This window comes from Pelecanus crispus, chromosome 2 (genome assembly GCF_030463565.1).
Source record: "Pelecanus crispus isolate bPelCri1 chromosome 2, bPelCri1.pri, whole genome shotgun sequence".
Lineage (NCBI taxonomy): Eukaryota > Metazoa > Chordata > Aves > Pelecaniformes > Pelecanidae > Pelecanus > Pelecanus crispus.
In genome coordinates, this window is record NC_134644.1 from 16,659,675 (window position 1) to 16,682,344 (window position 22,670).

The 22,670-nt window shown below is 39.9% G+C and overlaps 1 protein-coding gene across 1 annotated transcript in view; it reads left to right on the forward strand.

The window, feature by feature from the left end:
* NRP1 (neuropilin 1) overlaps nucleotides 1-22,670 on the forward strand; it is a 110,905-nt gene that overhangs the window by 68,128 nt on the left and 20,107 nt on the right. The window contains exons 7-10 of the mRNA XM_075705343.1: nucleotides 10,611-10,766; nucleotides 13,653-13,797; nucleotides 15,407-15,738; nucleotides 21,138-21,282. Of these exons, the coding sequence (XP_075561458.1) occupies nucleotides 10,611-10,766; nucleotides 13,653-13,797; nucleotides 15,407-15,738; nucleotides 21,138-21,282 (778 nt within the window). The remainder of the gene's footprint in view (nucleotides 1-10,610; nucleotides 10,767-13,652; nucleotides 13,798-15,406; nucleotides 15,739-21,137; nucleotides 21,283-22,670) is intronic.

The following is a 22,670-nucleotide window of genomic DNA, read 5'->3' on the forward strand; positions in this document are numbered from 1 at the left end:
CCCCTCTGAGCCTCCACTACCAGTCCAATCATTATAATAGTCTCAGTTCTTTCAGGGGATCCATTATGCAGAGATCTGTGTAGTTTGTATGTAACTCTGTAATCACCTATGCATCCACTTCCCAGTCCAGCCCTACATCCCCTCAACGGCTCTAAGACAGATGGCCCTTTAGAGCTGAGATAGCGAATTAAAAATGTGTCCAGCAAAAGCACTGATTCAGCAGCTACTAAAATAATTTGGTAAATTTATCTCACTTTCACTAGTTGGTTCCAGGAGGGAAAGAAATTAAAACCTTTAAATACGGTTTTAAACTAAACACTACAGCTATTTTTTAAATCACATCATCTTTTTCTTCTACTTTCTTTCACAGAAATTAAAGCCACTTAAAAAAACTCTGTACAAAATTATTATTCTCTCTCTTTTTTTTTTCTGTTCATCAGGTTCATGTGTTTGGCTTGACTCAAAACATTTGTTATTGTTTGCTGGTTTTTAAACTGCCATCAAGCAAAAAAATCAGTTGTTTGTGCCATTCTGCTTGGTAGGGGAGCTCTCTCCCAGATGGCTTGCAGACCCCGTGGGGGCTGCGGCAGCCTTGCCCACCTAGCTACCAGGCACTGCAACACATCTGCTCCACCACAGCCAGGGCTCTCTGCAGATGTGAAGGAAGGTATCTCAGAAGGAGATTTTTCTGAGTCCGGCAGAGATAAATTAATCTACAAGACTAGACAGGTGTCAGACTGAGGGTGAGGTAGAGCTCAAGGCTAGAAGTTAAGTGACTAAGGGTAGCGGCTAGAAACACAGCCTTGGGCAGGAGTGCGCAGCTGAGGCCTGTTACCATAAGCAGGGTTGTTACTGAGCTGAAGGTGTCTGTTCTCACGGGGCCGACCCTGGCCTGGAGATGATAGGTGTACTGCTGAGTGCTTTGCAGAGACAATTGTGCATTTTTATTCACTCTTTCCACATCTGCACAGTACTATGAAGGTGAAGTTCATGAGGCCCTCCCATCCCAGCATCCATGCTCCAGATTTTGTTGCCGAGCTATTATTTGCCCCCCCTGTCCTTGTGTCATCCTGCTTTTCTGTCCCAGTTTAATTCTGTTCTGCCCATTAGGTGACATTTTCACAGCAATAGCAAGGTAGGTAAAGTGGAAGGATAAATGAGATTTCTTCCAAGTGGTTAATACCTGCCCTTTAGAAAGCAGTTTTTCTTCTTCCCATCAAAAAAAAGAAAAAAGAAAAAAAAAAAAAAGTATATCTCAACAGGGAAATACTTCCATTTTTGCCTTACCTCTAATGTTTTCATTCAAGGTTTTAAAAAACTATTTAAAAAGGCATCAGAGTAAACTTCATAGCTGTCTGATAAACAAAACCTACTAGCAGAAAAAACACAGTTGATCAAACATTAAGCTGAGATTCAGTTCCTCAGTTTTCAGGAACAACTGGCTTCTCATCAGAGAAGCCCTGTTTACACATAACTTCCACCAACCAGCTGTACCTATGTAGTCTGGTCTTTCTCTTCATTGCAGCCTCCTGTGCTGAACACTCTGGGCCAAATTCATTTCTGGTGTGGATCCTCTGAAGCTGCTCGAAAGATCAATTTGTCCTATCATGTATAAAACCTGGGCATATTTTAGCAGGTCATATTTAGGATATAGATTATTGTATAGACTAAGGTGGCTTTCAGCCTTAACACAGACAGGAGCAGGCTCTTCCATTGCAAATCCTATTAAATTCATGCTATGTGCTGAAGGGCTGACATAGCACAGAATAATTTTAAGATGCTCTTATCAGGCCATAAAAATTAACTGTCCATAGGAGTGTTCCCCCCTTTCATGACATGCTTAACTAAGAAAACACATCCTGTGTTTATTTTAAAAAGCCACAGCACTTAAAAATCGATAGCTTTGCTCTTTACATAGCTAGAGATAGAGCAACTTTTAGAGAGGCCAGGTGGGGGTACACAAACCAGGCACCACACTTTGGCCAAAGAAACCCTGGAAATTAAATTCCCACAGCAGGAGTTTGAGCGGGCGTTGTTGAGAGAAGGGCAGAGCTGGGGGCAGCCAGTCTCCCTGGTTTGCCTTAGGACCAGAGCGGAAGTTGTCTGGGCAGTCACTGGCTTTCACCCTCCCTTCTGCTGTCCCCCTTCCTCCTCCAGCATGAGCCGAAAGCACCGCTCTCAGCAACGGCTCTTCCAGATCACAGCCTCAGAAATATTTAATCTACATGTCTGCATTTCCTCAGAGCTATGAGGGGCATACCAAGGAAAAAGCAAAATGATCTTTGCGTGTATAGTCTTTGTCTCTCATTTTCCCCTGTACATTTTCAGTACCCTCACCACACCATCTAACTGCAGCTACCTGACATTTTTCTGGAAGGTAGCAGAAACTCATATTTTAAAAATGCAGTGACTTGCTTGGTGACCCAGTAGTAAATTAAAATCATCATACACAATGTGTATGAAATAGAAAATCGAATTTTGGTGCAACGAAACTGACAGTTCCATTTAACAGAGAATCAATGAATGCAGACTCCTGTGGGTGACTGACTGATTTAAAGACACTGTGCCGATTTTCCAGGATGAGAAAGCTGATCACAAGAAAATACATATATTTCTGTGTGACACAGGTTACACACCTATTCCAATTGCCAGTGAAATTAGGCTTAAAAAATATTAAATCTTAGGCACTGGCAGGTTTTCCCCATTTTGGTGCTATTTTTTATAGAAAACACAAAGCCTGAACTTTCAAAAATATCCAAGTATAGCAAATCCCAGTGATTTCATTGGGACTCTCTCTGAACAGTGATTGCACAGTCAGATCTATCTACACCATGAAGGTGTGCTGCCTGAGACAAGAGAGGCTCAATCCTGCATATTATATCATCCCCTCACTTACCAGCTTCCTACCCAATTAACATAGGTATGCTGAGAAACAGGAAGAAGCAGAGGTTATTTCTGTGTGTTTATGCATGTGTAATATTGTACTTATATTCAAAATACCAAAATGTATTATAAATCAAGCTCTGCTGCCTGTACCCTCTGATTTTAACAGGACAGCAGCTGGCAAAAAAAAAAACGCTACAGAAGAACTTTATACGCAAAATTCAGTGGTTTCCACCCAAAGCCCAGTTATTCACATGTGAAGCAGTCTGATAGAGAAGCTTTGGATTGCTTGTTTCCCATTTGTGCATTAGTTGCTCAGTACACTTGGGGGGGAAAAAAAAGTCCTACAATTATGTCCTTCTCTCAGAAAAGAGTGGTTCTGCAAGTATTGCTATAGAGTTTCCCTTTTCTATAGTTTCTAACACAAACTGGGGAAGGTTACATTCAAACTGCACTAAATAGTTGTCTTCATTCCAGATCAGAGGATTAAGCTCAGGTTTAAAATTAAATGTAAATGACAAATAAGTATTCAGAAAACGTTAATTAAAAGTATTACGTTCCTGACTCATTTATTGCTCAGCAAGGGTTCCTAAGTATCTTAGCTGGAGAAAGGCGCCATTCACATTCCTCCTTTTTTGACCAAGTCATTGTACATGTCTTAGGTTATCCATTTGCAAGTTAATGTAGTGCTGAAGCAAAGGTTTTCATTTTAAAGAAGTAATATTTCACAGCAAGATATGCTCCTGCAAGATGTAAAACAATCTTTTTCTAAAGCACTGGGAGTTAATCAGCCTTTCTCTTCATTGCTACAGAGAGGGCTCAAATGGCATAAGATGCTGATTACTTAGATCCCAGAGTCTATAGAAATCCCAATACGATTACATTTTCCTTCCTTTGTGATCAGAGTTTATTGTATCTTGGTGTCCAGGTTTTAAGTAGTTTTCAAGTAAAAAAATAAATTAAGAAGAAGGTATTTTCTGAGTCTTCTGAATAACGATCGTGTTACATCAGAGCACCACATGAATGCATGAGGTGGAGCTTGCAAATGAATAGCAGAAGGATCGTTCCCTATCACTGCGTGTGCACTGGGTGCATTCCGTACAATACAGTGAGCCCATTTCAGGGGAGCATTGCATTGCCCTTGCTTTTAAACCAAACTCCTTCAAAGACTCACACTAAAAATATCACACAGAGCTAATGTGTACCAGCGGCAGTGCTTCTCCCGGCCCACTCGCAGCATTTCTCTTTCACATTTGATCTTTATAGTTTCCATACTGGAGCGATTTGGTTTGCTGAATTCTGGAAATGTCTCAAGTTGAAATGCTAGTGTATTAACCTGCTGTACTGAGTCTCTTTTGTTTCTCTTTACCAGAGTGCTGCTTGCCAATTTTTACAACCACAGCAGATTTTACTATTCAAACAGAACCAGATGGAACACCAGTTCAAAGAACATGTCAGAATTAAATATTTCTTTTTTAATTAGTTGCTTCTGATTTATGCAAAAAAAAATTAACATAAGAGTGGGAGAATGTGCCATGAATCCAGATGCAACACAGCCCACACAAGCATTATCTTTTCTCTGTCAGAGACACAGAGGCCTTTTCTTTCATTTTTTCTTGCTTTTTCTTTTTTCCTTTTTGTTTCTGGATTTCATTTTTCTTACATTTTCTGCATCTTTTCCTTCTTGAACCAGCCCCATAATGATGACTGAGGTTCTCTTGTGTTCATCACTCATACTTTTTCATCATTATCTTAAATTTTCTCTTGTAGAAACTGGCTGATCTGCCTCTAAAAAAAATTACTGTACTCAATACTGCAATCCCAGTATCAGTATCTCAATGTGATAGCATCCTTTGAGTCTGTTCTTTGTTTTCAGTTGGGGGAACCTTTACACTTACATTTTTTCTGCTGCAGAAAAAGATTTGGGCAGAAGGTGAAGATTGTGAGGAATATTTCAACTGCTAAAGAAAGTTCATTTCCTTTTTGCTGCCAAGCACTCCTATTTCTTTGGCATGAATGTTTGCTCATCTTCTCTTTCGTGCTTCCCCATTTTTGCCAAGTCACATAAGCATCAGTTCAGTAAAGCATACTGACTGAGGACAGTTGTTAGGCACGGACTAGAAGTTGAGCGTGTGATTAGCTGCTTTCTCTTCTGGGGCATTCAGGATGTTGCTGTCAAGGTCAATGAGAAAGGCTTCAGTGACTCAGGAGAGAACTTACTAACAGCAATATTTTCTCCTCACTTTCTTTATGGAGCTGCCACAAATATCACTGACAATTTTGCACAAAGATCTGAGATGGTTTACAGCCTTAACTATTTTCATTTAAACCCAGGATGAATATTTACACCCTGTCATTAATCAAGGAGTTGTGCTGTTGTAATGACTACTCATTTCAAGGACGAAGACTTTTGGAAGTCATTTTCCAACCAAATTAATTAAACTATTTTCAGAATTTCTCCTAGAGCCATTTTTACTTAGCATTATATTCTTCTTTACTTAAAGCTCAATAAATAAAGGAACTAAGTGCTAGCTGTATATACATCATGGGAGAACATGATTGGTCAAATCAACAGCAACACCTAATGAAAAAGATCAACTCTTGCTTAATGAAATATTTGACAGAAGAACAGTGAAGCGTCACAGCAGTTAATCTGCCACAGAGCACTGTATGCTATCTAGGGAAATGACACAGTTCTCTAAAAATATTTACTTTGGTATGTTGTGTCAAGTGATGGATTATACAGCTTTTCAAGCCACAAGAGATGCCCACAACAAAAAGCTTCCTGTTGTTAATCAAACTCCAGCACTTTGTCCTTTATTTTCTCAGGCTGTTGAACAGACCTACAGTAGGAGTGTTAAAAGCTGGTAAAACTGCTCCCTTGCTACAGCTCCCTCAATGACTGTATTTTATTTAGCAAGGCAGGTTTTCATTCTGAAAATAAGGTCTTCCATACTATGACATGGCTATGCTTGGCAACAGGAAGCAGCAATATTCATTTAAAGTTGTGCATGTTATGTGTTCTTTATCCAGCAGTTTGCTAAGATTTGCTACATGATATGTTGTGCAGAGCTAAATGTTACTCTTTTTCCTTCTCCTTAACTGGTCTCTAATAAAATGCGTATGCCACCACTTGCATAGCTATGTCTTAAAAATGTGTCACCCACCCACATTTTTTGGAGACAGTAAGACAGCAAGACAGCAATAAAAATATTTTTCCCAGACGCTAAAAGACATTGCAGAATAAATAGAGAGGAAGTAATTCATATGTAGAAACAGCTAGCATCTTGCAATGTGCTTTCGCAAGAAAGAAATTGATTTTAGAAGTAGGAACAACTGGTGCTTTTTTTACATGAACTTTTCTCTCCTGGAAAAAAATACACACTTGAGATGTTCCTCATTTCTTGTAAGTTAGGGACCCATTCCTATAGGCAAGTCTGCTCCCAGTCTTGTACTTACCAATAAAGGCAGTCACATAGCAGCTTAGGCAATTATCAAAGGCTGTGTTTGTTGGATGAGGCCCTAAGGCATCATTTTCCAGAAGAGATATGCTTTTTAATCTGAACGAAAGTGAGCAAAATTTGAAAAAGGAACTAGCAACATACTGCAGTTAGTCAAAGCTAAAACTCTGGTCATGGAAATGAAATGTCATGATTTCAGGTTTGGAGACAGCTGCCTATCTCAGATCACAGCTATACAGCACGCAATAACTTACAAAATCACTTGCATCCTCTAAAATAAATACCAGATGTTTGTTTATCATATGTGCAGAAAGTTAAATGTCAAATAATTGCAGGGAAATGCATTTGATGTTCATCTTCAAAAGTACTGTATTTCATCACCACCTCTCTCCACAGTTCATTTTAACGTGAAACACAAGTTCTTGAAACAAAAAAGGACAAGAAGCCCAAAACAAAAAGCTAGTTGTTAAAGATTTGTATTACTAGCTCAGCTGGAGGAGACTGGATCTGAGAAAAATGGATTACCTCTGGTCATGTTAACACTTAGAGACCTCTGTGGAGAGGACATACTAAGATGACTGGAAATTACACAGACAGTTGGACTGTATAAGCATAAGCCTCCAAAAAGCATAAGAACTCCTGTCTGTTTGGTGACACAGCTGTACTAGAGCTACTGCCCTCTGCAATGATTCCTCTGGTTAACATGGTACAGAAAAGCTGTGTCTTACCACCACTACATTTTAGTACCTTCAGGTTCCAGTTGTTAATAGCAGTTGATATGGTTGAACTTCAATTCTGAGCAGTCCCTGTGACATTTAGAATGTGTATTTTATGCACAGTTTTGCATTTCATAGAAAGCAAAGTTCAAAAGACATTGAAAAGAAAACAAAGTACATCACAAAATGATTAATGAAGGTGAGATTAACAAACCCTTAAGATGTGTCATGCAGTTTCTAAGGTAGCCTTCTACATAATTTATTTCTATCACCTTACTTAAAGAAGAAGATTGGTACATTTAGACCTTGATTTACAAACACAGGCACCACAGAGAGGTGCTCAGTCCTGCAATTCTGTTTGTATGCACCTGGAGAGGAGCAGTTCCTCCTGATGCCACTGCAGAGAACTGTCAAAGGGAAGAAAATGCCTTAAGCTCTACCTCTTTCCTGGACCACTGCATCGAGCCAGTGTTAGTACTTAAAAACTCCAACCCTTCTGCTTCTCTGCTGCTTAAACCCACCTTTCTTGTTTGCACTCCTCCTTTCTCACAAAACACTGATGGAGAAAGATTATTCTTTTTTCCTCTATCAGCTTCTGAGCAAACACCCCCTGGCATGCGGCAGGTTTGGGGTTACAGCTTGCTTTTGCAAGGTGTTTAAAGCTCTGGCATGCAGCAGAACACTCAAGCCACCAGCCTCCAGGCGCTCCAGGAGAGGACTGCTGTTGACATAGTTTTCAAGAAGCACGTAAAGATTTGCTGATCTGGAGAGAGCACACCTATGTGAAGAGATGTTCTCCCTAATGATGAGGTGCCCCCCTCCTCCTGTGCTGTATTACACAGTTGCTGGAGCCAGGAGTGCTAATGAGGTTGCTTTTTTCCTACCTATAGGTAATAAATTAGAGGTCTTCTCAGAGTCCCTCTCTCTCTCTCCAGTGAGCTGTTAATTTCTGGCAGGAGAATTTCTGCCTACCTTTTGAATTCTGCCAGGTTTTAGGCAGGAAGGTAGATGTCTAAATCATTTGCGTGTTTGGGACTTAGTTCTGGGCAGTGGGATAGATGCTGTAGGATATTCAGTGCCCCAAGAGTTAAGTGGGTATATTGAATACCAGCATTTGGGACTGAGCAAAATCTGGGCACCTGAAGTTCTTTGATGGCACAAGCCTGAGTCGCCTGAACAGGAGTGGCTGGTAGCTGTAATTGTTAGCTCAGGCATCAACTAATCAAACCTTCCCCTAAACCCCCAGTGTTAAATTTTAACTTGGCTTCAAATACCTAGAACTCTTGTAATAGGCCATTGCTTGACTTCATTCACAATGAAGTACTTACTGTATATTAAAAAGCCCCTACTAGAATAATTTCAAATCAGTTGGAACAGTACAGGCTTGGGACCCTAATCATTTCAAAACTGAAGAGCTGTTTCAAATTGTAAGAGAAGCAGATCATTTAAATAACTTAGCTCTGCACTCCCTCAGACTTCCAGATTTTCAAGTGCACTTCAGCCTGGAAGTGAATGTGGTATTGGACATAACTCAGTGCAGCACACTTTACAATCAGCAGAGTACAGTTTGGAGAGCATTTGAAGTTAAGCTGAGATTGCTCAGCGCAATGATGCCCAGATTCCCCCATTAACTTTCAGATTGCAACAATCTAACATCTGAGACTCTCTAGTTACTTTAAATCACTTGATTGTTTTTGTAAGGTGGTGCTGGGATTTTTTTTTTTTTTTTAAGACTGAATTTTTTTATCATGACAAAATAAAATGTTGCAGTATTTCACCCCTAAAGACAAGGGCTAAAATGTTACATACAGACTTTACCAGCCTTAAAAACTGGGGCAGGGGCTTTGCCCTGAAAGCTAGTTCTATCTGTCGTACACAAGGCTGCTATTCTTGTGTTGGAAGACTTCAAAATGCCTTGCATATGACATGGGCATTGAGAGAGCAGCCAATCTGTCCTCAATAGCACTTCCTTCAGCCTTTTGAGAGAGAATGCAGAGCATGTTGATTTATCTGCTCCAGCGCCTTTGGATATATGACATACATCCAGGAAAAAGGATGCCCGTGGGACACAGGGGACGTGTATTCTGCATCCTGCGTACTTTGGAAATAATGAAAAAGCCTGAGACATTCATGGGACATTCACTTGAGAAGGGTTAATTCAACTTATTATTATCCTACTAAAGTCTGGACAACTGAAGTTTAGAGGAATAAATTACTCTGATTAATATTTTGTGAATAGTGTCATTTTATATTGAAATTAAATGGTTTGCTTTAGGAAACAAAGAGGATGTTCTAGCTGTGGAGAAAGAGGGTGATGGATTTGATTTTAATTGGTTTGTCATTATGGCTAAAGAAAGGCTGTAAGGAAATGGCAGGTGTTTCAAAGTTGTGGTCATCAACCTGGCTGTGGGAGATTGTTGTGCCTGGTTTCAGCCATTTGGCAGCTGGACTTGTGCACTGGGACAGAGGTTTCTTTTGCCAGCAGAACTGACTTGGGTAGCCACACTCCTGCACCCCACATCATCTTCCCAACTACGCCGATACAACTTCTGTGATGCCGCATGGTGAACTAGATCAGGAAACAGATCTGGATGACAAATAAATAACTGAGGGAGGGGAAGGTTAACCTAAATCACTTGTCCATTTGGTTGCAATGTAATTTCATGAGAGAAGGAGAAAGACAGAGAATGAGTGAAGAAGAGAGGAGGCCTCCAACACGCATTCATGTGCACACCATAGCATTCATTTCTCCAGCAAGTTCAAAATGCCATTATTTTCTAATTATTAAAGTTCACTACATTTGACAGTTGGAACAGAATTATTGCACTTGTTTTAATGCTTCTTTCTGTTTTCTTCAAATACATCATACAGTACAAGCAACTCATTTGCCTTTTTCCCAACAAATTACACAGTGTTTCTTAATTATCTTGTGACTAACTAATACACCACGGGATTCTTTTCTCCTCTTCTGTTTGCAAGTGATGAGCTCCTGGGTTTTAGCACAATTCTTGTTATCATTCCCTAAGTGTATGACTTGGATATTCTACTATTAAATTTCATCCCATTTCTAATACTCCCATCCTCAGGGTCATTCAGTTCTCACTGCATGACTCTCCTCTGTATTGACAATGCCTCGCAGCTTTGTGTCCTCAGCGAATTTCATTAGCATCTATGCAAGGTAGTTAATGAAAGTATTAAGTAAGATTGTTTACCAGACTGGTCCTTGAGGAACTTCTCTAGTAACTTCTCTGCAGTCTGGTGGCTCTCACTCACACTGGTGAGGTCTCGGGTTCCTCCCCCATAGAGGAAAGATAATTCTCTGGAATGTGCATAGCCCTCCTGGCTAATTAGGCAAATGTTCCCATCTCCTGTGATGACACTGTTTACAAAAGAGGAGATTATGGCTGTGTTGTTATCAAAAATATGCTGCAATTTCCTTTATATAAAATTCTTATTGTCTCTATAAAACATGGGCAGAGGGGGTCACTTCTGCATTACTGTTATGCTCTGAACAGGTTGTCCTCATGTCCCAATTCATTCCTTACCACAGGTAGATCTAGGGCTTCTCCGCTTTGTTTCTGGAATTGGGACCCAAGGAGCAATCTCAAAAGAAACGAAGAAAGAATATTATCTGAAAACATACCGCGTAGATGTCAGCTCCAATGGAGAGGACTGGATTACACTGAAGGAGGGAAACAAGCCTGTTGTAAGTCTTTTCTCTATTACCTCTCTCCAGCCAAAAAATAGCCTATTGACCTGTTTAGTTACTATCAGTTGTTAAAAAAAAGAGGAATAAGGTATCACAGGTTTAATCAGCATGATCAGCGTTAACAATATCCCAAATCCAAAAGTCAGCTATTGTCTCAGTAGTCACGGGCCACAGAAATTGTTTATCCAAAGCATAGAGCAGCTGAAAAGGGTGCAAGGTGCTGTCCTGTCTGTTCTATCCACTGGAATTTGAGTGCTTTGGGTCTTTTCCCTGGAGTATGCTGCCGTTTCCCAGTTTGCCAGAGATTATCTATGTGACCTTGAGGAAAACATTATGGGGAACCTTTTAAAAAATATGTAGGTCCCTTAACTGCAGTGAAGCTCTGGATATGCAATGTGTCAGTGCCCCAGCTCCCTGTGCATAGCCATGCTGTCTTGCAGGAGTGCTATAGCAAGTCATTAGTAGTTTGTTAGACTTCCAAGCATCTCAGTGATGGGGGTCATGCAGACAGATAATTAGGCACATCTTTCCATCCTTATAGATTTTTATCACCTTTCCATTTATCAGCAGATTTGCTCTCTGTGACCTCCCAATGAAACAGCTTTAGACACTCATAAGAAAAATCTTCATTATCCGCTACCATGAGCATAAAGCTCATTACTGAGAAGTCAATTCTGCTCCAACTCTCGCATGAATAGTCCCAGTGAGGCTGTGCCTCCCTTCCCACCTTGCTCAGGATGTGCCCAGAAGCAGCATCCCCAGAGGCTGCCAGGGGCTGATGCAACTGGAAAGGTTTTGTAGTGCCTCCTTCAAGAAAGCTTTTTTGTGACCCTTCTGTGAAGACCCAGAAGAGCTGTGTAATATTAAACTCTATCAGTGTAACCATATCTAGCTCTAAATATTTGATTACTGGTTTGTCCCTGATTCATCTGTAAGTGCTATGCCAAGTCTACTACATTTATCTAATCAAAATGGTAGCAGTGTTTAACACATACATCTTTCCTTTTTGAAGCACTCCTTTTGAAGTAAAACAATAAAAATATGAATCCTGAAAGCTTCTCTTTGACAGGTATTATCCTGGTTTTACAGAGAAGGACTTTAGAAGGTCAAATGCCACAATGTGGGCACTGCATAATGGCGTATAAAGGTACAATAACTGACTTGCCCAAAGTCACAAGAAGAGCCAGTGCTGCAGCTGCTATGAGACACAGGGTTTCCTGGCTCTGGTTCCTGTAATCTGAACAAATAAATGCCTCCTTCAAAATCAGACCATGCCTGATTTTCATTACCAACTTAAATTTGTAAACTCTCCAAGAGCAGATTTTATGTGAGTTTCTATTGTAGATGCTGTCCTTAATTAGTGAGAACACTTCCTAAACCTGTGTTAAATAATAAGGGTTTATAAAAAAATCAGGTTTCTAAAATGACAATATTTTGCCATTGATCAGGACAAGAAAAAACTGCACACCAGTCTTCCTCTAATATTTTTATTCAAATGAAAAATTAAGGACACTTGGCTACTGAAGGAATAACAAAAGCAGGCAGCCGCAGATCTCTTCAAGGAAGCCTCACACGAGCGTTGCACTGACCACATATAAGGAGTTGAGTACTTTTGAGAAAAAAATCATTTCCTCTGTCAGATGCAGACCTTGAGAAAACTACAGCAGGTCCTCCCAGAGAAAAAAAGTTGCTGAAAAAAAACATAGCTCAGTTTAAAATCTCTTGCTAGGTATGAAACTCCTATATTAAATTACTTGAGATATAACTGAGCCTAATGAGTTGGCAGCTGTGCGCTGCTGGCCTCCGCTCCAAATTAGTGCAGTTATTGCAAGTAACAAACAGGAAAGTAGGCAGTGTGTGTAAAAAATGGGAGAATCTCCCATAAAAGGAGAGGGGTCTGTATCCATGGAAAACAACAGGAAATTGGTCCTCTCTACGTGAGGAAGAAGCAGGAAACTGAATCACCTTCTTTGGACTAGAACATTGCAAGGTTTCGGCTCTGCTAGGAAGGAGCATGTCTGCGAGATCCTCAACATGAAAGCACAGCACAATCCTGTCCCTTCTTGTGGAAGTCTCATTGTTCATCTAATTTGACTGTTAGCCTCAGGGGACACAGAGAAAATCTTAGAGCCTGCTATATAGATTTTAAATAGACTTCCATCTCAGTATGCAAGGAGAAAGAGAGTACTTGTTAAAAAGGATTTAAAACCAGAAGGTTAACAAAGCAAGGTTGGCACAGTACACTCTGCAAAACTCTTAAGCCCAAGGATGGCAAAATAATATACGTTTTTATCCTAAATCCATAGAGGATTTTTATGTGGTCTAATTGAAATCCAGACCTTTAATTTGGTTCTGAGGTTCTGTAGCTTTTTGCATTGTTCTACGAGTGTACGAGGAATAAAACTGCCCTAATGGGGCATTGAGGGATTCTTCCAGGACATGGCAGTCCTTGGGTGACAAAGGCCAGTGTATGTCATTCATGCATATAGATCTGGGCATTAGGAACACCTCAAAACAGGCAGGGGATGGACAGACCGTTGTTGCACTCAGGTGAGCTCCTGCTCTCCAAGATGGCCCGGAGCTCTCCCGGTCTGCTCTGCAGCGTTATGGTGTGTTATGGGACTCTGCAGGTGGCAAGTGTTTTTTAGTATCATGGAACACTTTGCAACTTCTTTTTTCCTCACCTGTGAAAGGTTATCTGTCTGCAAAAATTGTGTTAGGAGTTTAATGAAATTGTTCCCCATGCAAGTCTTTTGTCTCATCCCCCCTCCCCCCAAATAACCCTGGTTAGACCTTATATCGTAACTATCTGTAAAACACAGAATTATATACACCATTTAAGAGAAAGCCTAACAAATATATACTTTTTCTTTCCACGCAAAGGTGTTTCAAGGGAACAGCAATCCCACTGAGGTTGTTTACAGACCTTTTGCCAAACCAGTTTTGACACGGTTTGTGCGAATTAGACCTGTGTCTTGGGAAAACGGAGTATCACTGAGATTTGAAGTTTATGGCTGCAAGATAACAGGTAGGTCTTGGGAAGGGTTTTAAAACCAAGGGCATTTATTGTGCCTATGCTGTGGGTTTTATTTTTATGAGTGAAATGCATCTTCACTATTTCCATTGTGGTCTGAATGTAGAAATGTGAAAAAAAAAAAAACCACAAAGAAAATAAAACACAACAACCCAAACATCCAGTGTTATGTGAATGTTGTTCTGGCATTATCTTTTAGGTGGTCAGCTTTAAAAAGTGAAAAAAATAAGGTTTAATTACTTTTCTTGCAATTATTTTACAGCTGCATGCAAAATACCTGAGATACATGGATATTTTTGCAAATTCCCATCTTGTTTTTCCTCCCTAACCCTCCAGTCCCTCTTTCTTATGCCTGCAATTTGTAGGTAGTTCTCAGCAGGTTTCCCAAGGAACAAACATACATAACAAGGTTTAAAAGCATTGCAAGGTACAAACACTTAGATCTGAAGCCTATTCAAGCAACCAGACATATATAGTCAGGTTCCCACTAGTGATCAGTGTTGGAATGTAACTCCTTTATATCACACAGTTAACTACCAAAATAACTGTCCAAAGTGCTTTCTGCAGTGACAGCAAAAGGCATTCATTATCATCAAAATACTGTCTTGAAAACAAAAAAAACCCAGGTACAAGCAGGAATTTTTTTAGAACTCCTCCTTCTCTGGTTTTAGGATTTCTATAACTTCTACAAAATGGAGGTGTTTTTATATGTAAAGTAAAAATACAACAAGTTATAGATAAAAGAAAATGTTAATGATTTAATGTTTTTTATAACATTGATTTTTCTAAAAAATCTCTAGTGTCATTTTATAGCACTTAATACAGTTCATTGGCACTAATTTTGAATAGTTCTAGGGATATTTTTTTTCCCCTTAAGGTGTTTCTTTAGTCTTGAAAATGTTTCTTAGGACTGGTTTCCATGCAGCAGGAAAATAAGATTACTGACTACTACATTATAGAATTCCAGGTCATGCTATGAAATCTTTTCAGATTAGATAAAGGTAATATCAACAGAACTGCTGTTACATTCTATATTGGAAATCTTCGTTCCTTGTTAGCAGCTTTTCCTACTTCTAATTTATATTTATCTGGGACCATAAAAGAGGCAACTATTTAGCTTCTGTGTCATTTGGAAAAGCCTGAGAGACCAAAGAAATACAATAGGAAAATCTCAAGTACAGCTATAAATTATATTTTACAAGAATGTATAAAAGATTTCCATTTCCAATATTACCAAAGTTAAGTAATCTGCAAGCAGGTTTTGGCTGATTTTGGAAGTTTTCTCTAGAGAAATATTCACAAATTCAGATGTGACCCTGCACTCTTTGCCTTAGCAAGAAGAATAGAAAACAAGAATAGAATAGGATTTTCTGATCCTTTTGGTTCCCATCAAGCCAGAAATACTTGCGGTATTTTGGTACTTCCTGCCAAAACTTGGATGTGCAAGTTTGAACAAATGTAAATTATATACAAATCCAAAAAGATTATTTTGGATATAAGAAAGAAATAAGTAATTGCTTATGATAGTTGAACTGACTGATATGTCCTGTTTCTGTTTTGGTGCTTGTTCAGATTAACTATTTATTTGGCTTTTTCTCTGTAGATTATCCTTGCTCTGGGATGCTGGGTATGGTGTCTGGGCTCATTCCTGACTCTCAGATTACTGCATCTACTCAAGTTGATCGAAACTGGATCCCGGAAAATGCTCGCCTCATAACAAGCCGTTCAGGTTGGGCACTGCCACCAACTACTCATCCGTATACAAATGAATGGCTTCAAATTGACCTTGGTGAAGAAAAAAAAGTGAGGGGCATAATTGTCCAAGGAGGCAAGCACCGAGAAAACAAAGTATTCATGAAAAAATTTAAAATTGGCTACAGCAACAATGGATCAGATTGGAAAATGATCATGGATTCCAGCAAGAAAAAGATAAAGGTAAGGAGGAGAGAGCCGCACTAAAAAAAAAAGGTTGCATCAAAAAATACCTTGCATTAATTTTTTACACATCTGTCTCTGATCTTAGAAAAGGCACACAGTTGGGATGAAGCCAAGCAGGAGGACTCCTAGGGCAGCAACCCTGAAGGGATACTGTGGGAACACTACCATGCCTGAGGGCAGGAGCTCGCCTTAGGACACTCACCTCTGTGGCAAAGGTTTTGTCTATTGAACAGCTAGTTCAGACTTGATTTCTGACAAGGGTGTTGTGCTTCTGTGGCCCCTAGGTTGCTGCAAAATCGCATGCAACGGTAATATGCAACACTGCCAAAAAGTAGAGGTCCCTCTGCAGTTTTTCCACTGACACTGAATGAACTTATTTGAGACATTGAATGACTTTTCCTTTGCTTCTTTTGTGTCCGAGCTGTAGAATGAGAATGGTGTTATTTAACTCAGTGGGGTACCTGTTGGATTTCTGAATTGCCTGTAGACTGCTTTGAGAGCTTCACAGGCTCTCTGTAATGGTCTGATCCAAGTCCCTCCGAAAGAAAGTAATGGAGTTTTTGACGTGTTATCCCATCCCAAGTGAAAAGGACTATCATACTGTCACAAGTGGAGCATGTTGGAGGTTGCTTGGGAATAAAGGGCAGCTGCTTCATAGGTTCAAGCAGAAAGTGCAAGGCATTTACAGAGGAGGGCCAAATAACTTGCTGGGTTAGATGCCAAGGAAAACAAAATAAGTGTGGCCCAGAAAAGTTTCTGGGAATGTACCTATTTTGGTTTGTCTTTGAATGTATGTTTTTCAGGACATAAATTGCACTGAGTGTTTAGCTTATTTACCCCAATCATAGAATCATAGAATCGTTTAGGTTGGAAAAGACCTTTAAGATCATCCAGTCCAACCATTAACCTACACTACCAAGTCCACACTAAACCAATCAAGGGTAGACTAGACTAAACCATGTCCTAAAGTGCCACATCTCCCCATTTTTTGACCACTTCCAGGGATGGTGACTCCACCACCTCTCTGGGCAGCCTGTTCCAATTCTTGACCACCCTTCCCATAAAGAAATTTTTCCTAATTTCCAACCTAAACCTCCCCTGGCACAGCTTAAGCCCATTTCCTCTTGTCCTAAAAATCCCTTCGTTAAGTCTTCTGTCCCATTTTGCTATCGTTGCTCACAAAGTGCATTTTTGCCTCAAAAGACACAACTGCTCTTTAGTCCTCTGACCCTGTTCCTTGAGGAAACCCATGGGCACACAGTCCTGTTCACGAACTGGTGCTGCAGTACTGGCATGATCAGGGAATCATATACCAAAATGATATATACCGAAATATACCTCAAAAGGCAAATCGGTGTGGTGCTTGGCAGATGGGAATCCTGAGAGTTGCTCTACATCTCATCTGCGTTAGTCTGAAAATTAGATGTAAAAGCTGTTTTGCTGTATAGACTCATCCATTGGACAAACCTGTGTTTCCTTAAAGGAAAAGCTGAGTGGGCCCATGGATGTAGCTTTTCCAGGCACATTTGGTAAATATTGGACTTCATTCTCTCCTGTTTTAATCTCACTGAATATGTCTGCATTTTCTCACTTCTCATCACTTTTCATCATTTGTTTTGGGGATTAAAACTAAATGAATTCAGCCTTTGCAGTCAGCTCCTTTCTCTTGTTACCATGAGTTTTGACTTCATCATAAAGTGTGAAGATAGTGTAAATCAACAATGGGATCTAACCATTTTCTTTCTAAAATAGATGTTGTTTTGACATGTACTTCTACACTGTGGCTCAATGAGGGAAAAAAATAATGCCATATGCTTTCAAAGCAGTGTGCCGTCTGCTGCATGGCTTTCTGTTTTCTAATACAAGCACTTGCCATCATTGTCAGAAGTTAACAGTTTGACAAGAAAACTAGTGTGCTAACTAACGCACTGAGCCTATCCTCAGCTTTCATCACTACCAGAAATTAACTTTCAAGATTAATGGAATGGGGAGGGCTGGAACTCAAATCTCTTGTGGCATAACTATAATCCTTCTCCAAAATTTGAGACATTTAATAAACTTTCTTCCGAAGCACAAGTTTTCTTTAAAGAAAATCAGAAAAATCCTATGATTTGGGAGTCTGAGAGATTTAAAATGTTAATACTGGAATGTAGTATTTTTAAATGTAAGTGGAGCTGGATGGGACAGAATGCTATAATGAGTCACAGCAGGAATGTGGATTAGAAACAGCCCTGTTACATGAAATGAAACACATCGTTTCACTTGGTTAAAGTTTTGCCTTTCAATAAACAAACAACTGCATTTTAGGAATAGAAAGAGCAATGACAAGCTAAACATAACAACAGAATATGTCTAAAGGATGAAACACCACCTTGTTTCTCAACATGATCTTGTCATCCATGCCTGCAGCTCCTTTCACTAAGGCTACTATAACTCCTTCCTCTGTGGCTGACCCAATTTCTGCTATTTTTGAATGTGCAGAAAGTTTCCCCGTTTAGCCTAGCTCAAGCACTCAAAAGAGTGAACATCACTCAAATCCTCAAACAACCATGCAGAACCCTATTTTCCTTTCAAGATACAATTTGTATTTCTTCTCCATAGTCTTACTCAAGCTTACTCCATAATGTCATCTTTCTCCTTCATACTTCTTTCCTCCTTCCACTTACCTACTGATGACTTTTTTGGTGTTTTTTTACACCGCCTCTCATCATTGCTGGTCCAAGAAACTTCTGACTATTCTGCCACTTGGACCAACCTTTTTAAATTTTTCTGCCATGTTTATTTTTATTTTAAAAGATAATAGGAAGATTTTTTTCCGCTCACTGGTTTGGCTTCTCTTTTGTTTAGCTATTATTTATTATAACTTATCTTTGTAACAAAGTAAAGCAATTTGTGACATAGCCTGCATAAAAGACACTCACAAAGTGAAGTTTTACCATGTACTCCTCTCTCTTCTCCCACAAAGAATATCAGTACGTGTTTTAAATGAACAGTCAAAATTGAATCACAGGCAGCTCTGCGCTACAAAGGACAATGATTCAATATAATTATGATTCAATATAATTCTAGATGCCTATTGAATTCTAATGTCTATGTGTCAGTACTCCAGTACTGATGTCTTTTATAAAACAGTTTTCATTATTATATGTTGCTATTAAGACTACTATTAAAAAGGAAGCAAGGATTCCTTAGATACATGTGTCTGTCTACTTTTTACACATAAAATGGCATTCATTCTTCCTTACGTGGTAGGTAGCTTTTCTGATCATTTGCACTATATTGCTATTCAAATAGAATAATATGTCATTGCATGTTAATTAGATCAGACAGACTACCTACATATGAATTCTTGACAACTGTCTTCAAAGCACTGGCAGAACACCAGGTCAACCACTGCCCCTTGAAGCCACCTTGGAGGTACAATTCCCCTAGGAAACAGAAGCAGAAGCATTAATGTTGAAATTATTTTTTTAATTTAGTTGGTCATAGTCTCCCATTATTATCACAAGAAGGACATGGACCTGTTGGAGCAGGTCCAGAGGAGGGCCACAAAAATGATCCGAGGGCTGGAGCACCTCTCCTACGAGGCCAGGCTGAGAGAGTTGGGGTTGTTCAGCCTGGAGAAGAGAAGGCTGCGGGGAGACCTTATTGCGGCCTTTCAGTACGCAAAGGGGGCCTATAGGAAGGATGGGGACAATCTTTTTAGCAAGGCCTGTTGTGACAGGACAAGGAATAATGGATTTAAACTAAAGAAGAATAGATTTAGACTAGACATAAAGAAGAAATTTTTTACAATGCGGGTGGTGAAGCACTGGAACAGGTTGCCCAGAGAGGTAGTGGAGGCCTCATCCCTAGAAACATTCAAGGTGAGGTTGGACGGGGCTCTGAGCACCCTGATCTGGTTAAAGCTGTCCCTGCTCACTGCAGGGGGGTTGGGCTAGATGACCTCTAAAGGTCCCTTCCAACCCAAAGCATTCTATGATTCTATGATTCTATTGGCTTTTGTGACTGGCACTCTAACCAATGGCCAGAAGGGTTTGTGGACCATTGGTTCACCATACAGAGGTGTAAAGTAGAAGCAAGCAAGGCTTTTAGGACTGCACTGAAAATACAAACAACAGTCAGTTTTACCTATGCTGGTTTTGTGCTTTGGGAAATACAGCTAGCTTTTCCCATGGCCTCTGTTTTATCGGCCCCCAGATCAACAGGAGTAGTTCATTGCAGGTTGGGTTTTGTTCTCATCCAAAATGAAGGACATCTGGTGGTTTCTTCCTGAAGAAGGCTTCAGGCTTCGCAGCTATGAGTTGGAACTATCTTATAAATAGCGTTTCTAATCCCAAATTTGAACTCCAGTTCAAAGAAGATGTATTTTAGTGTTTTGCCATTTAACTAATTCATATGCTAATTTAACTAATTCAAGAAAAGGTGAAAATATTTTTACTTCATTGTTATATACATTTTCTTATTTTGCATGTTAGAGTATTCTCTACATGATATTCCAAAGTCGTTTTTACCATAAAATAGCGTAAAAATAACTCCTTTTGCCTATCTTGGCTTATAAAATCTTCATGGCAAGGACTACTTCTTTGTACATTTAATTCATTCTAAGGACCAGTCACCTCCACAGAGGCACCCGAGGTGTTGCTATAAGTACAAATTAAAACTTGTTCTACGTGCAATAGATCACTGAAAAGAGAAGCTGAAGGTATCAAACAAATGCCATTGAGAGCTGCATTATGGCTGAAGAACCCAGAGTGCAACTCAGAGAAGAGATTTTTGTCTGAAATGTACATTTGCTGACCTGCCTTGCCCGCTAGATTATATTGCAGTTTTGTCAGGAAGCAGCTTTCTTCTTTCTTTCTTTCTTTTTATTCTTATTCAATAGCAGGCTCACTGGAAGAACTCTTGCAGCTACTGTTCCTGGAGTTTAATTTATGCCTTTTGAAACAACTACAACTTGTGAAACCCTGTCACTGGGGGAAATCAGATTGAAATTTTCTCTTGAATAGTTGGATTATTATTGTAACCACTTAAAAGGTGACAGGATCTTCACCTCAGCCATTTTTTTTCCCTGAGAAGTGTTGAAAATGTCACCCAGTTAAACCCCAGATCAGAGCTTCATTTAAAAACATGTCTCATTAAACACTCAGCTTTTGTTATGACCCTGATGGATTGGTTGCTACTGAGTTTATGAAAAATGAAATGCATTACTTTTCCAAGGAGCTTTAACTACGTATTTTCCATTTTCATTTAGGATAGGAATGCCTGACACTTATTAAGCGGTTAGAATCTGGCCTACTGCTCACCTAATTCAAAGACTAGAGATGAAGGGAAAAAGATGAGTGTTGAAAATAGCTTTTTTTTTTTTAACAAGTAGCATTTGTCATGCTTTGCAGACTTTTGAAGGCAACACCAACTATGACACGCCTGAACTGCGGACTTTTGAACCTGTATCGACGAGATTCATCCGTGTCTACCCTGAGAGAGCCACACACGGAGGACTGGGGCTGCGAATGGAGCTGCTGGGCTGTGAACTTGAAGGTAATTGCTCTGCTAGAGATGAATGAACTTTATTATTTTCATAAATACATTCTCCACTTGGACTACTGCTGAACACTGCTGTGTCTGTACAGGCAGCACATCGGACTCTCGCTTCCGTGACTGCCATTAGTGCTGTTTCTTGGGCTAATCAGTTCCTTGTCTGCAGACATTTGAATATGCCCAAGGCACAAATATTATTCTTTCTCCTATTCCTTTGTTGAATCACAGTGATGTTCTCCACATGGTTTTCTGTTCCCTTAAGCAGCCTCATGATTATACTTTCGAGAAGCATAGAGCTATTAGGAGAGAATAAAGACAGGAACTTATATTTTACGTTACCATGATACAACACTGGAAGAGATGTTTTCTGTGAATGCAGAGGAGGCTTTGCACTAAATATAGCAATTATGTCCCTTGCTGCTTCAAAGGACGTGAAAGTCACACCAGACACTATGGTGGGCAATGATTACTTGGCTGGACAGGCTCTGAACTGTTCCTTTAGAGGGGCAGAGAGGGCCTCTTTGTTCCTTTCCAAGCTTTAATTTTGCAACATAGGAGATGAAAGACCAGGAAAAACAAAGTTTAGACAGTTATCCTTGGACTGTGACATGAAGTCAAGCTTGATTCTTGTTATATAAACAATAATTATTTAACTTCATAGATAACTACAGATAACACTATGTGAATTTCACAATTTTATGTGATGGATGATGGCATAGTGGCATGGCTTGTAAACCAGACAGCTTAACAATACACAGAATAACAAACCATGTTATTCAGGGTTTCATATGATACCTCATACAGAAGTAGCTGAACAGGCTCCCAAGATGAATGGAACCGACTTCTCTGCCTCCATTTCTTTCTCACCATTTCTCCCCCAAGGCGGAAGAGTGAGAAGCATTTGCTGTGAGAACCAATGAGTTCTGTGTTGGTTTTTTTTAGTGAAGGCCAGATTGAATAAGTGTGCTTTTCACTTGGCCCGGAAAGTGGGGAGGTTGGAAATACTTCTTAGTTCCTGCAGGAAGTCTTCATTTCCTGTGGGAATACTTAGTTCCTGCAGACTATTGTGCTACTTGCTCAGAAAAAAGAAAACCCAGCACCTGCCTCATGTAAACTCACAACCTGTGGGCAAAGTCCTTCAGCCACAGGGCTCCTGTAGCCACCTAGACACCAAGTGAGTCCATGTTTCAAGAACACAGTACTCAGTGTGATGAAGGAGCCAAAGAGGAGACTGACCAGGCAAAATGCTTTTGCTTTTAGGCAAACTGCAGCAGCAAGTACGATTTTTCCCTGGGAAACATCTACTTGCATTTGTCTTTCTGCTATGGTGTACTTCTGAATGGTGCTTACCTGTAGATCACCCGTGGACTGGTGAGGTCAATTCCCAT